This window comes from Lepisma saccharinum, chromosome 7, assembly GCF_977018435.1.
Source record: "Lepisma saccharinum chromosome 7, izLepSacc3.1, whole genome shotgun sequence".
In the NCBI taxonomy this organism is placed as follows: domain Eukaryota; kingdom Metazoa; phylum Arthropoda; class Insecta; order Zygentoma; family Lepismatidae; genus Lepisma; species Lepisma saccharinum.
This window is the reverse complement of record NC_139235.1, coordinates 22167829-22183315: the sequence shown is the minus strand read 5'-3', so window position 1 is coordinate 22183315 and position 15487 is coordinate 22167829. Positions and strand designations below refer to the sequence as shown.

General features: G+C 37.7%; 1 protein-coding gene across 3 annotated transcripts in view; it reads left to right on the top strand.

Moving 5' to 3' along the window:
• The window catches only part of LOC145989763 (gem-associated protein 8-like), a 54765-nt gene that overhangs the window by 30694 nt on the left and 8584 nt on the right, over positions 1-15487 (top strand). For all 3 annotated transcript variants that reach the window (XM_083125069.1, XM_083125068.1, XM_083125067.1), the window contains exon 3: positions 2270-2525. In XM_083125069.1, the coding sequence (XP_082981195.1) occupies positions 2270-2525 (256 nt within the window). The remainder of the gene's footprint in view (positions 1-2269; positions 2526-15487) is intronic.

Here is a 15487-nt window from a genome sequence, read left to right as displayed (position 1 = left end):
GCTTGCGCAAGTAAACAATTTATATTTTACATCTCTTTCCTAACCTTTTAAGTTAATGATGATTCTGAGGATGTACGGAGAATTGATGAATTAAAAGAAGCAAGAAACATTGAAATAGCAACAACCATAACCAGGATTCGAACCTAGGACACCTATCTTCATAGCATGTCAATCTATGATCACTTCCAGGATGGAAGAAAAGCAAAGGAGCCATTCGGTAACCACTCGCATTCAGTGTGAATACAAAACCTCGTATTATAGTTAGCTCTTTCTCCATATGAGTGGACACCTGTAAGTGATAATGGAACTCAGGATCCCTTTTTGTGACCATGCTATGACTCTAGCACAAATTCTATAAAACCTTCATAAATCTAGTTCCTTCAGAGAAATATTTGCCCCATTTTAGGCATGATTTAGCTCTTTTCTTAGCCAGATCTGAGTGGCAACTTGGCTCCTTAATAAGCACATGAATAACAACCCCATAGCCAAAGCACTCTTTGCCCCAAAGTCTTCCCTGATCTTCCCTTCCATTGCGTGTAACACCCTTTTCTCGGGTTACCTATTCAAGGTAATGGAAATGCTACTCTTTACTACTACTCTTGCCTGCAGAAAAAAAATGTGTGCTTGATGATAATTCTGTTAGTTAACGTATTTAATACCATTCTTCTTTTATTTAAACAACTTCTTAAATGTTTCGTGCACGCCGTGCCTCGGCAACTAAGTTTTCAACTTTGGCGACTAGGGTTTGATGCATTAGGAACCAAATACATAAATGCCAAGGCCCCGTTTTGAACATCAAATGTAATGTTGGAAGTGTTTATGCAAGTTAAAAAGATAAAGTTCCCATGCTCATTGCACTGCACCACGAGGGTGCACAGGGGTGTGTGGAGACATTCATGATCTTGCTCACCTCCATGGTGGAGCAGTTATCACATTATGCTACGATACCAGGGGTCCCGAGTTCGAATCCCAGCCTGGGTGTGGGGTTCTTTGTGACTGTCCTCTCGTCAGTTTTCATTACATCGTCACTCATCATGATTAGCCAAAAGTGGCAGGAAAATGAAGTAAAGTAATCCAAATCATTAGATAATACATTCATGATCTTGGCCATTTTGGAGCTGACATGATCATCACTATCCTCCAACCAACCTGTTATTAGTCTGGTTCCCCCTACTTTACCGCCACACTCGAGGTTTGGTGGACTTCGTACTCGGCTCTGATTTGTCTAGGGGTATCTGTCTTTGTATGACAATGCACGTGGGTTTCTACAAGTCAACATAATTATGTAATTAACTACAAGAGACAATGGATAACCTTTGCGAAACCTTATTGCTGTTGGGATAAATTACCTTGTCCAGCATTTGTGAAATTAAAAACTGAAATTTTGGATATTTTCTAAAGTTTAATTATCGTAAAATTTGAAGTATATACAAGTCGTATCCGAATGTTCATTTCTTTAATTATCGGGCCAAAACTCTAATTTTGATGTTGGAATCTCTATTGTTTGTAACTGGATGCTTTACATTTCCTGAATTACATCGGTAAGTACGCTTGTCACACGGTAGACTCGCGTTACTCCAAGAAACGTCTTAACAGGCATGAGGTTGCCCGATGTGTACATTTCTCAACCTCCATGGTGACAAGGCACTAGGCTGCCCGTCACACCATAATTACTTCAAAATAACATCCAGTACAAACTACCTTTTTACCTGTAAACTGGACACCAAGGCACTAGCTTGCCCGGCAATCCAATCTCTTACAGCATCCGTTGTGGAAGATCTGTCGTGTTTAAGAGTCTATTTCGCATTATTTCGTGACAAAACAGGGTAGGAAAATGCACCTTGCACCTTTCAGAAACATGAAAAATTAACATTACAATGTGTTATTTCACATTTCGTGTTTTCGTCAAAAACGAAATATGCATGCCTCTAACGATAACAAATATAACTATAATAGTAATAACATGACACATTATTGGCTGCTTTGGCCCCATAGGCTCATATAAGTTGGTGCTACTGCAGACACGTACCAACTAGACCACCATGGTTAATTTTTTAATGTAATTGATCTGATTTCATTGCTTGAAGTATATTTTTAAGTAATTTATCTGATTTCATTGCGTGAAGTATAAGTGCAACAATCAATGTGCATGACTAAGAAAAATTGTCATCATTGTTTAAATATTGGGGTTGGACTTGAAACAATACAAAAATAAAGTAGAAAGATACATAAAGGAATGCTCTTGATTGAAGGTTCTGTATGCTTGCAGCCACCAGGAGCACCTCCATGGCAGCAGTATTCTCACAGATCTGCCGGCGTTGTTGTGAAGAAGAGACGTTCAAGGAAATCCAGAAAACGGAAGAGGAAGAGGAACGCAAAGAAGAGGAAGTTAGCCCAAGAAGCCAAGCAGATGGATAACTCTGTGGAAATAACGGATGATGAAGATGACCCAAATTTCGAGTTCCTCATCACAGACGATATGTTGGATTTCTTTGAGCAGTCCCTGAGGCATAAGATAGAATTGAGTGAGTATCATTGCGACCATTTCTTGTTGGATTTTTAGCTAAGGATGGTTGATATCTGAAATTTGAAACCAAGACCCCATACAGCACATAGTGTCCACCCTTGGATATCCGTGCCGAAGTTCTGGATATCGAAGATTGGATATTCCTTGGACTTTTGTACACTGTATGGGGGGATGATATTAAATTTCTGAACATTTTAGTCAAAACATTAGTGTCTTTTTTTTTAATATAATATAAACATACACTAGACCAGGAGTTCCCAAACTTTTTTGTTTCACGGCACTCTTAGTGCATCAAGATGATATTTCCGCAGTGCCCAAGTCAGAATATAGGCCTATCTAACACTTGCAGTGCCCAGTTAGTGTGGTTAAGTTGCTTGCCTTAAGTAAAAAAATAAACACATATTTCAAATTCAAAAACATTTTATGTGTAAAAAGTTCAAAATAAGCACATATTTGGATTAGCAATCTTATTTCAGTGAAAATATTGGAACATTTCATGGTGCCCCTGTAAGCAGCCACAACACCAAAGGGTGCCGCAGCACACACTGCACTAGACATCCAAAAATTGCACAGATTTTAGAAATCTAAGGGATACTGTGTGGATATCTAAAAGAAATTCCGTGGAGATTTGTGCAAAGTATCACCACAGACAATATTATATTTTTTTTGTGTTTTTATGTCAGGTTTATGTTGTCTTCATGAAATTTATCATCTGTCTGATATTTTATATTTTCAATAATTATTCAACTAACAACCTGGTGCATTTCAAACGAAGTTCCCTTCCTCAGGGTGGTTTCCTGGTAACTTCAATGGAAGTTTGGCCTTATTACTGTAATGTTACTTACTGGTCGGCGCTACAGTTCATGTAGGTCCTTGGCCTCCTTGATCACCTTCCTCCATTCATTTCGGTCCTCAGCTTTCCTTCCCCACCATTTGACTCCCACCTGTAACATCTTTTTCCACATCGTCATCATCCAACCATCTTGTCCTGGGTCTGCCTCTTCTTCTCCCATCTAGTTTTCCCATGTATATTTCCTTGATGATGTCTGAGTTTTCGCCTTTCTCTGAATATGACCAACCCATCTTATTCTCCCCTGCTTAATTTTCACTACACTATCCAGCTGGATAGTGTAGAGTGGAGCATGCTTCCTTATGGACCTGAGTTGAATGGGAGAAAGGGAAGTTTCACGGAGACTTTTCGCCGAAGGGTATTTTCCTTGTGGTCGCTCTGTAGTTCAATCTTCTGAGTCATACATGACATAGGTCTCAGTATTGTTGTATATATTTTTATTTTTGTGTTCCTGCTGATATTCCTGGATTTAAACCTATTTTGCAAGGCATAATAGCATCGGTTCCCGTCTTGTTATTCTTTCCTGTATTTCTACTGATGTCATATTGTCTGCTGTTATTCTCGAGCCTAGATATTCAAATGATACACTTCTCTTCTGGCTCCCACTGCATCTCCCATCTTCATGTGTTATTTGCTTTTACTTGTATTCACTTCCAATCCTAGGTCCCGTGCTTTTTCTTCTGCCACGTCGTAGATGACTGTTTTCAACACCTCCTTTCTCCCATACCCATATCTCTGTAAATTTCTTCTAAAATTCCTTTCTTAATGCTTAGGCCCTCGACATTGTGTTTCATCTTTCCTTTTTAGTTGTTGCCAAATCTTTCCTTTTTAGTTGTTGCCAAATCTATTTTCTTTCTGTACTCCATGTTGTGTGATGTATGTCGTCTACTATTACATGATCATTTTGGTTCTCTGTAACACCATCTGGTGACACATAGGTCTCTTTTTTTATATTTTTCCTTGGGAACCAGCTACTTTTAATTACCATCTCCTTGTTACTCACAAAGTCTATCAGCCTTATTCCATTATAATTGCTAATTTCATGTGAGCTTTCTTTCCCTATTATGCCGATATACACACCTTCTCTTCCTATTTTTGCATTTAGATTCCCGAGAATTATTTTGACATCATGCCTTTGGACTTGGTTATTTCCTCTTTCAGTTTTGCATAAAAAGCATCTTTCTCCTCTTCATCTGCCACCTCCGTAGCATGCCATGTGTCGAAAAGTACAGTTTGAAAAGGAATCTTTTTGCTATACGTGGCATTATTTATCATGTTTAGTAGGTGATCTAGTTTTGTCACTCCATTGTGATCAGGCGAAATAAAAGGATTTGCCAAAGATAAGCATGTTAATTTGTTAAAATTTACTGTTTCTACCAACAGAGTTAATTATATTGTTACCAATAACAAAACTCAAAAATCAAGATGAGTTTGGCTTTTGGTGGGTAATTCAGAGCATGCATAGAGTGCGTACACACAAAACACTGTGATATTGAAGAATTTTCTCTAAGTCTCATGGAGCACATGCTGTCATTCATTGGTGTGAAGTTAATTACATTTGACTTCGTAGACTTTTGGAGTAGGAATCCAGCACCATTATTGCATGCATTTTCTCCACTGTGCATCAGGATATGATTCTCAGACATTATCATTCCTTTTCCCTTCCATCGTGTTTCTTGCAGTGCTGCTATTTTCACTCCGTACTTATCCATGTCTTCCCTTATTTCTTTCAACTTTCTTGGTCTTTCAACTTTCAAGTCTAAGTTGCTAAAACAATATCCATTTGCTGTCTCATTAGCTTTTTTTCTCACCAGGGCATCTCCAAGTTATCTGATTTCGTCTGAGACAATCAAAGTATCCACAACCTTTTTCTTTTTATGGAGTAGAGAAGCTAACCCTATACCCAACCCCTAACCTGGAGGACCAGGATTCATATAGGGGTTTACTTCCCTTCCCTTTCTGCAAGGGTCCTCCCAGATGGCACAGCGGTAGCGTCACCTTGTAATCAAGGGGTCCTGGGTTTGATACCTGGTGGAAGCACATAGTGGTTCGGAACCCACTTTAAACTGTAGGCCCAGTCCCGATTAGCCATACTGTGCATAAAGTAGACTTAAGAAACACCAACTCAATTAAACACCAAATCAATCAACCAACCCTTTCTGCAAGGCAGTAGTGGCAGTGCTTTTTAATGGCGGCACTTTCTCGATATGTCACAGTGTCGTCATTGGGCTTTCCTGGAGTTTTAACCACCCTCTCCAGACCCGACTGACACTGCCACATTGGTCCAGGACTGCTTATTTGGCACTGCCTTATTCACAGCTAACCATGATATCTGATGACCTTTCACTTTCCTGTGACCTGCCCAGTTGTTGAGGCTCGCCCCTCCCTAGGGAGACTGGGGTAATATTTGCTTGGTGTTACCTTAAGTTCCTTGCTTCCTAAGATAACAAATATTTATTACAGTAATAATTAAATTAGATCCTATTGAAAACATAGAATGACTATCTAACATACCAAACTATTATACCTATGACCTTGGATATTGGAAAAACTTATTTCAAGCTTGAATTACAACCCAGGAACTCATTTTAACAAAATAAAACTTATGTATTCTATGATAAAGAAAGTAAAAAATCACCATATAGAGAAAAATGCATGATTAATTCAATGAAATTCTCTGTGAAATACAAGGAATAGTTTGTATGCTGGCTTAGGCAAGCAGTACTGATTCGAATGTACAAGGTCCATTCAATAAATACCCGGAAAAGTAGTATAAAAAATCTAAAATACGACCGTGATTGTTATATGTTCGTTATTTTGTGAAGGCATCTGTAAGCTATTCATAACTGGGCCTGGCATGTCTACCTTGCACACGGGACGCTGGGAAACAGTTACACAAGATGGCGGCACCCTTACAGGAGTGCTCCACGCTAGAGCAGCGAAGTGTCATGAGTTACGGAAAGCAACATTGCTTAATTGGAGGACTTGATACGGGAGAACTGGCGTATTACTGTCAGTGAAATTGCTTCCCAGATGAAAATAAGTGTAAGATCAGCCCACGATATCAATCATGACATACTGAGGTTCGGGAATGTGTGTGCGAGGTGAGTTCTGAAACGTATGACACTGCAAATAAAGGAGAGACGTGTTGATGTGTGCAGTGAGCTTTAGTGCCATTACGAAGCTGATGGTGAGGTATTTCTTCATGGTGTAAGAGGACAACAGTGGAATGGCGACGTCCTTCATCTCCCAGACCGATGAAAGTACGTGCTCAACAGAGTACCGGAAATGTCATGTTAACTTTGTTTTGGGACCACCAGGGGCCAATTCTTGAACATTACATGCCCAGAGGTCATAATGTAAACAGTACCACCTACTCCTACCTTTTGTGCGAAAAATGTAAACCAGCCATTCTGCAGGGACTATGTGGTCTGGTGTCCGTCCACTGGTGTGTTTCTGCTCCATGACAATGCGAGACCACACACTGCCAGTGTCCCATTGTCTACCATTGAGGACCTAAAGTTTGAGTGCTTACCCCAACCTCCATATTCGGCCAATCTCGCACCTTCCGATTTCCACACTTTTGACCCACTGAAAGATGCACTAAGTGGATCGAGGTTCCAGAATGACAACGAAGTCCAGTCAGCGGTGCATGAGTGGTTATGCACGCGTCGAAAATATTTTTTTCCCTCTGGAATCAGTGCCCTTATGAAGTGCTGGCGTAGGTGCATAGAACTAGGGGGGACTATGTTGAAACATAGTACTGTAGTTCTTTTGGTGCTTGTAATAAGTATTTGTTACAACATATTTCTGATTATATATTGACATCATGACCATAGATGATGATCATATAGAGCAGACAAGATCCTTAAAATACCTAGGAGAGATTGTATCTGGAAACAAAGCTTTTTATGCAAATTTGGAGCTATTCAAAAGTAAACAAATATCAAAGAGTGCCAAACTGAGGCTTTATTATACCATAATAAGACCTATAGTTACATATGAATGTGAAACGTGGACACGCAAAGACGCCTTCAAACAAAAAATATCAGTATTTGAAAGAACAGTAATAAGAAAAATCTATGGCCCAATTAAAGAAGATGATGATACTTGGAGAATCCGAAATAATAATGAAATAAACAGAATGATTCAAAATAACACCATAATAATCTTTATCAAATCTCAAAGAATAAGATGGCTTGGACATGTTCATAGAATGCCAGAGGAAAGGTTTGTTAAAGGGATATACAGATGGAACCCAGTAGGAACAAGAGCAAGAGTCAGATCAAAAAACAGATGGATAGATGATGTTATTAAGGATCTGAAAGATATGAAGTTCAACAAATGGTGGAAGTGTATCCAGGACAGAAAAAAATGGAGAGAAATGGTTGAGAATGCCAAAACTTTCAGTGTATGAAGTTGTAGTGCCTTATGAAGAAGAAGAAGAAACATGGAGTAATTGATTTTTGTTTTTCGATAGTTTGATTTCATTTTTGCACACAGAGAAATAAAAGCTCAGTAGTGTTACGGATGTTTATTACAGTACAATAAATACACAAAGCCCTTTCAAAAGGGCAGCTTGTACATGCGATGGATTTTCACAGCGGAACGAAGTTTACTGCATAGCCTTCAGTGATTGTATGCAGTAACTTCTTCCCACAGATAAGAAGTGCATGTAGCTAAGGTTTAGTATAATATGACCTTGTGTGGCCACCAGATAGCTATACATTAAAATATAACCAGACTCAGGACCCTGGGTTACCTCTATACAAGGATTAGATAAGCTAAAAACACATGAGAAGTCAAAGGACCTTGTTGTGTAAGCACAGATACCTTTCTGATTGATTTTGTTTATTTTACATTGCTTTTCTACCATTTTTGGCTAATCTTTAAGATGAGGATGAGTGATGACATGATGAAATTGATGAAGGGACACTCGCAAAGAACACTCATGGCCAGGCTGGGATCAAGCCTGGGACCCCTTGCATCGTAGCATGCTAACCACTTCACTATGGAGGTCGGCTCAGGTTCCTTTCTCTCCACATAATTTGAAATAATAAGCTTTCTTTGTGTAGCCAGTGGCAAATTAATACCCTTAGATGCAATTACAATGGTCGTTCAAGGTTGAGCAAGACTTTTATTTCTAGACAGGAAATATACATACATAGAAGCACCAAACTATGTCAGTTTTCAAGGTATTCCCTCTGAATATCCAGACAACATTGCCATCGTTGTGGAAGTTCCTTGATGCCTTTGGCGTATAAAGAAGTAGGTTGGTGTCGTAACCACTGCAGGACGGCGTTCTTGAGTTCCTCATTTGTCTGGAAGTGCATCTCGCCCAAATTCTCTTTAGGAGCCCCAAACAAGTGGAAATCACTGGGGGCTAAATCTGGACTGTGTGGTAAAACCTCCCAGTGCAAGTTGGCCAGTGTTGTTTGAGTCAAATGGGCTGTGTGTGGCCTGGCATTGTCATGGAGAAGAATTACATGTTTCAACAACATTCCAGTTCTTTTCTTCCGAATGGCCCCACGTACAGCACCGTGAAACAGTGTTGAGTATTACTGGGCATTAATTGTGGCACCCTTCTCCAAAACATCCACATGGATAACACCTTTCATGTCCCAAAAGACAGTTCCCAAAATCTTACCGGCAGACTCCCACCCTTCACTGAACTGTTGACACCATTCATACACTCTTGCCGGTGACAGTGTTTGTTCACCATACTGTACTTGCAGTCTACGCCAAATTTTAGCAGGTTTCACCTTCTCCTTCACGAGAAATTTCATTATACACCTCTGTTCCACAGCAACAGATACACTACTTGCTGCCATCTTTGTTTACACTACTGTGCATGCGCCAAATGCACCGCAAAGGATCATGGTTACTTGCAAGGAATCGTCTGTCCTGCCGAAGTAATCAGCGCTACATTGATTCATTAATATTTTACGCACGAAAGTCTTGGTTAACCTTGAAGGACCCTTGTAGATACAAACCCTTATTTCAACACAAAACCTCTGAGCATCTAACAGCAAGCGATCTCTTTCAGATTTGCCTTTAGAGTATTGCTACGATTCGCACGTAACATCCAAGCTTGGTCCCAACTCCATACGAAGAAGTACTGGTATGTAACAGGAATTGATAGAGGCACATATTTTTGGTAAATAAAAAAGCAAAATTTCGGTACAAAAATGGAGTCAATTTCAGGTTCAAAAGCGGTAAATAAAATAAAATATCGGTGTTATAGCGGTGAAAAATTGGATGAAAAGTGGTATATAAAAAGACATTTTGGTTTTAAAATTGTGAATATAATCCTAAATTTGACTTAAAAACTACACTTATTCTAGTGAATTAACATTTCACTTCTAATAGCACATTTATGTAGTTATCAGAGTATTAAGTTTATTTCTGTGTAACAGAGTCCATTTTTGCTTCTCCAATATTAACAGCAGAATTAATCAATTTTCTGGGAATTGCATAACACTCAGGATAATTCAGACCTCAGAAGGTGTCGCATCGGTGAATAAACCCTAAATTTCGTGTTTAAGAGTTAATTTCGCTTTTTGCAGTTCATTTCGCATTATTTCATGACAAAACATGGTCACAAAATGCATCTCACACCTTTCAAAAACATGAAAAATTAACACTACAATGTGTTTTTTCATATTTCGTTTTTTCGTCAAAAACGAAATATGCATGCCCCTAGCAATTGAATATGTCTGCAGTTCAATTGTAAGTGACCTGATTATTGCACATAAATTTTGAAAGTGTCATAATCTAATAGAAATAAGAAATCAGGCTAGACTTAGGTGGTTAAATAACTCTGATGATACAAATCTAAACAATTATAATAGAATAAAGCGAGAAGTTAACCGCACGTTTAGAAGTAAAAAAAGAGATTACTTGAAAAGCAAAATTAACGAAATTGAAACAAACAGTAAAAATAAGAATATCAGAGATTTATATAAAGGTGTAAATGAGTTTAGAAAGGGGTGGCAACCTAAAGTAAACTTGATAAAAGATAAAGACGGTGATTTTCTAGCTGACCCAAGCGATATTCTAAATAGATGGAAGAACTACTTTAATGACCTTTTAAATGTCCATGTAGGAGATAAATCAGAAGTGAATGAAGTCCACACAGCAGAACCTTTAGTTCCAGAACCTAATTTGACTGATTTAAAGATGCTATTAAAAGGCTAAAGAATAACAAAGCACCTGGCATTGATTTAATACCAGCTGAGTTAATTAAATATGGTGGAAATTCATTAATATGTCAAATTCATAAATTAATTTGTTTAATATGGAATAAAGAAGAAATCCCTCAACAGTGGAAAGAATCCATAATTGTTCCTGTGTTTAAAAAAGGTGATAAAATGAACTGCAATAATTACCGTGGAATTTCTCTACTCTCAACAACATATAAAATATTATCTAACATTCTTTTAACAAGACTAACCCCATATGCTAATGAAATTATAGGTGATTATCAATGTGGATTTAAACGCAACAGATCAACTACAGATCAAATTTTTCACATCAGACAGACACTTGAAAAAAAAGTGGGAATATAATCAAAATGTCCATCAGCTATTCATTGATGTCAAAAAAGCATATGATTCGGTCAAAAGAGATAAATTATATAATATATTAGTAGAGTTTGGAATACCTAAGAAGCTTGTTAGTATGATAAAAATATGCTCCAGTGAAACAGAAAGTAAAATTCGTGTGGGTATTAATATGTCTGACAAATTTACAATTCATGATGGGTTAAAACAAGGAGATGCATTATCTCCATTGCTCTTTAATTTCGCCTTAGAATATGCTGTTAGGAATGTAAACGAAACTAAAGAAGGACTAAAATTAAATGGTGTGACTCAGTTGTTAGCATATGCAGATGATGTAGACTTACTGGGGGATGATGTGAATACAATTAAGAATAATGCTAAAATATTTTTCAAAACTGCTAAAGAGATAGGTTTGCAAGTTAACAAAGAGAAAACTAAATATATGCTTACAGGCCGAAACCAAGTGTTAGGTAATAATCAAAATCTAATTATTGATAACAACTCTTTTGAAACAGTTTCCAAATTCAAATACTTAGGGGTAATATTAACAAATGAAAATTATATTAAAGAGGAAATAAAAAGTAGGCTTAATTCAGGAAATGCATGTTACTTCTCTCTTCATAAATTTTTGTCTTCTCGTTTAATATCTAAGAAACTAAAAGTTAAAATATACAAAACAGTAATTTTGCCTGTAGTATTATATGGGTGTGAAACTTGGTCCCTTACATTGAAAGAGGAACATAAATTGAGAGTATTTGAAAATAAGATCCTTAGGAAAATATTTGGACCTAAAAGGGATGAGGAGACAGGTGAGTGGAGAAGGTTACATAATTTAGAACTACATAATTTGTATTCATGTCCAGATATTATTAGAATAATTAAATCAAGAAGACTTAGGTGGGCAGGCCATGTGGCACGAATGGGAGAGGAAAGAGGAGTTTACAGGATTCTTGTTGGGAAACCTGATGGTAAGAGACCAGTAGGAAGGCCAAGACGAAGATGGAGGGACAACGTGGAAATGGACCTAAGGGAAATCGGTAGGGATGGAAAAGAGTATATAGATCTTGCTCAAGATAGGGGCAGATGGAAGGCCTGTGTTGCTGCAGCCATGAACCTTCGGGTTTAAGAAGGCTAGAGAGTTAGTTAGTTAGTTATCCACTGACCTGACTATTGCACATAAATTTGGAAAGTGGTTATGGACAAATGTATGGTTACATAGACCCCAACTCCACACTAAGAAGCATCTATCAATAACTGAGTTCCCTGGAGCTTCCTTCTCGCTGCTGTGTTGTGATTTGACAATCTGTGGCGATTTTCTATTACTGGACATATTCCATCTATACTTTTTCAAGATTAACAAGATATATTGATATTGAAAAATAAATCATAACCAAAACACAAGTGATGTGTACATGAGTTTCAGTCCAGTAGATTGCATAAATAGTTATAACTCAAGTCACTTTGTACAAAATATACATTGGGAAATACGTGCACAAAATGCAATAGCATGCCCAGGATTTTCAGGGGAGGGGGGTAATGAGGAATCTGCCCCCATTTTGTCATATTTTCTTGTCTTTAACTTTTTTTTGAAGGAATACTGGTCCTAAGGGGGTTGATGACCCCCACCAACCCCCCCCCCCCTAAGCACACCAGTGACAAAATAGATTACATAACACATTTTAACTGAACAAAAGGGATTAGAGGAAAATGTACCCTATAATCTACAATAATTATCAACAACAAGTAGAAGTAATATATTTAAAATTCTGTGCTTGCTTCATTCGTGCAACAGATAGCAGTCCTACTATGTTGGATTATTTATCTCACAGCATATTATTTGCTGCCATATTTTAAAATGACTAACAGACATATTGTGTAGTTCCTCTTTGTGCTTTGATGAAGTGTTTGTGTCAAGTTGACACAAAGTATCAAGCTTTAAATCTGGTCTTTTACTGAATTCCACTGTTATGTATTGGGTTGATGCATAAGTTCATAGCTTTTGTGTTTGGTATGGTAACACTGCGGTGTTAGTTTGTTTATCGTTTATACATTCATCAATTGGAGTGGCATTGTTATGCTTGTGAATATGCATTGAATTTTGAAGGTTTGAAGGAAGACATTGTTATTTGTGAACTAAAGAACGATAAGTGTCAAGTGGAAGAAAGCGAACACTTCCAACATATTCTTCTGTCTGGGTTTAACAGAGGAGGAAATGCAGCTGAAAACATTTGTACTTTGTACGGGGAGAATGCCAACAGTAAATCTTGAAGCAGGGAGAGAAAATGGTTTTGTCATTTCAAAGAGAGAGGAAGCAATTTTGACTTGAGTGATTCTCCACGTTCAGGAAGACCATCGGGCTTTAATTAAAGCCGTTTAAACACTTTAATCAACGATGATCCATGTCAGTTGAGTTGAGAATTAGCAAATGTGACCATTCAACCATCGTGCGACATTTGCATTCCATGGGTAAGGTTCAGGATATGGCAAGCTTTAAAGAAAAACAATACAAACTGGCAAGTACGCCAGGAATGCTGCATCAAGTGCTGCTCCAACACAATAATACATGCCCACACTTTGCTAACATGACAAAAGCTGCTATCAAAGAGCTTTGTTTGGGAGGTTATTCCACATCCTTCTTACTTCCCTGATCTTGCATCCTCAGATTTCCACCTTTTGAGCTCTCAATCCACCAGTCTTCAAGGAAACTCATTTGGTAATGTAAATGCTCTTCAAACTTGTCTTGACGATGCATTTAACCCCAAATCAGTTGATTTTCTCACACGTGGAATCGAAAAATTGTCCCAGCGCTGGTAGACAGTAACAGACATTGAAGGAAAATACAATACTGATAAATTTTTGTCTTTTGTTCATCTCAAATGATTATGAAGTAAAAGTCTTTTGCCACAGTGAAAAAAATGCTACGAACTTATGCATCAATTCAATACATAAAGTATACTTACTTTAGTATACTATGATACATGATATATGTGATATGATCCATATTTTTATGTGACGTCACAACTTTAAAATATGTCACTGATATATTATACTTTTATGAAAGGACACATAAATGTTGTGTTATGATATGTATTATTGCACCTTGTTTGTAATGTATATTTTTTGTTTAATGTTTATTGTATTTTATGCTCTATTATGAGTAGTTTAATGTATCTTCATGTTTGCGAGAGTGCACTATGTGAATTTGTATTTTTAAACATGTGTAGATGTCAGTTTTGTTGATAGTATCCTTTTGTAGATAGTGAGTGATTCATCTGTACTTGAATCTGTGTTCTCGAAAATAGTATAAAAGTGAGGATATTGCGTAAGAAATAACACACTTTCGCCACGGATCGACGAAGCTTTTAAACTTAAAAAGAACTCCTCGCTGTTGTGCATAATTCCTGGTATGGTAGTTCGGGGTGCAAGCTAGGCGTATGTGATCATAGGTACGCCGATACCCATGCATTGATGCTACAATACTGCAACCATTCTACGTTAAATAATAAAGCTAGCCTAAGGATTAATTTGGAAATAAAAGGCTAAAGAGCAAATATTGGCTCAGTTATTATTGCATATCTCTTGGTGTGGTAGTTCGGGGCGCAAGCTAGGTCTATGTGATCATAGGCATGCCGATAGCCACGCATTGCGTTTATGCCTTTTTAGTTGAGTCAATTCAACAACAAAGCGAAATCCTCGCCTTCGTCTCAAGTATATTCGCATTATAATTGGCATAAATAAAGAATAAAACCTTTTAGTTTATCTACTGCAGCAATGTGGTTTTATTCTTCTGTGCTGTGAATATTGTCTTTACCTAACACTATCCCTGTATCTGAGAGGAGTCTGTGTACTTCACCGAGCCTCATCGTTCACCACTGATTATTATTAAGTTATTATTAATAGTATAATAATACAACACGTTGATTGTATCATATGTACTGCACATATCATTAATTATACACATGTATACTCTGTTCATTTCTAAGTATCATGTTTTTATACTCTTTAAAAAGTTATTCTTGAAGGTTCACATAACCACTTCTTGTACATGCAAAATAATCTAAGACAGTTATTTTTAGTGGTTTTATTGATTTTATCTGCGACATTTCATTCTGGTTTCCCAGAACTTTCTCAAGCTACACTCAAGCTACATACAAAAACACAACCTCCCATGGCTAGTCACTCTACACTTCTAAGGAAAGAATGTGTGTCCTTATTTCATCCTAGGTAAACTGGTTTTTGCTTGCAGGTGTTCTTTACATCTGGCTCTTTCTCCAGTGACGTGCGGTGACGTCGACACTTGGGGTAGCAGTCAGTGGCGTGCTCAAGCAGGGGGGGGGGGGTTGGTGTGGGTCACACCCCTCCTCCCTTTAGGGCCAGTATTCCTACAAAAAAGAAGAATGTCAATAACAGGAAAAGATTGCAAAATTATGAATGATTACTAGAAAAAAGTACACGTAACCCCCACCCACATTCGAAAATAAAAAACTATTTGATTTGACTCTAAGCCAGAGATCCTGGGTTCGAATCTCGGATTGGCCATTTGTGTTC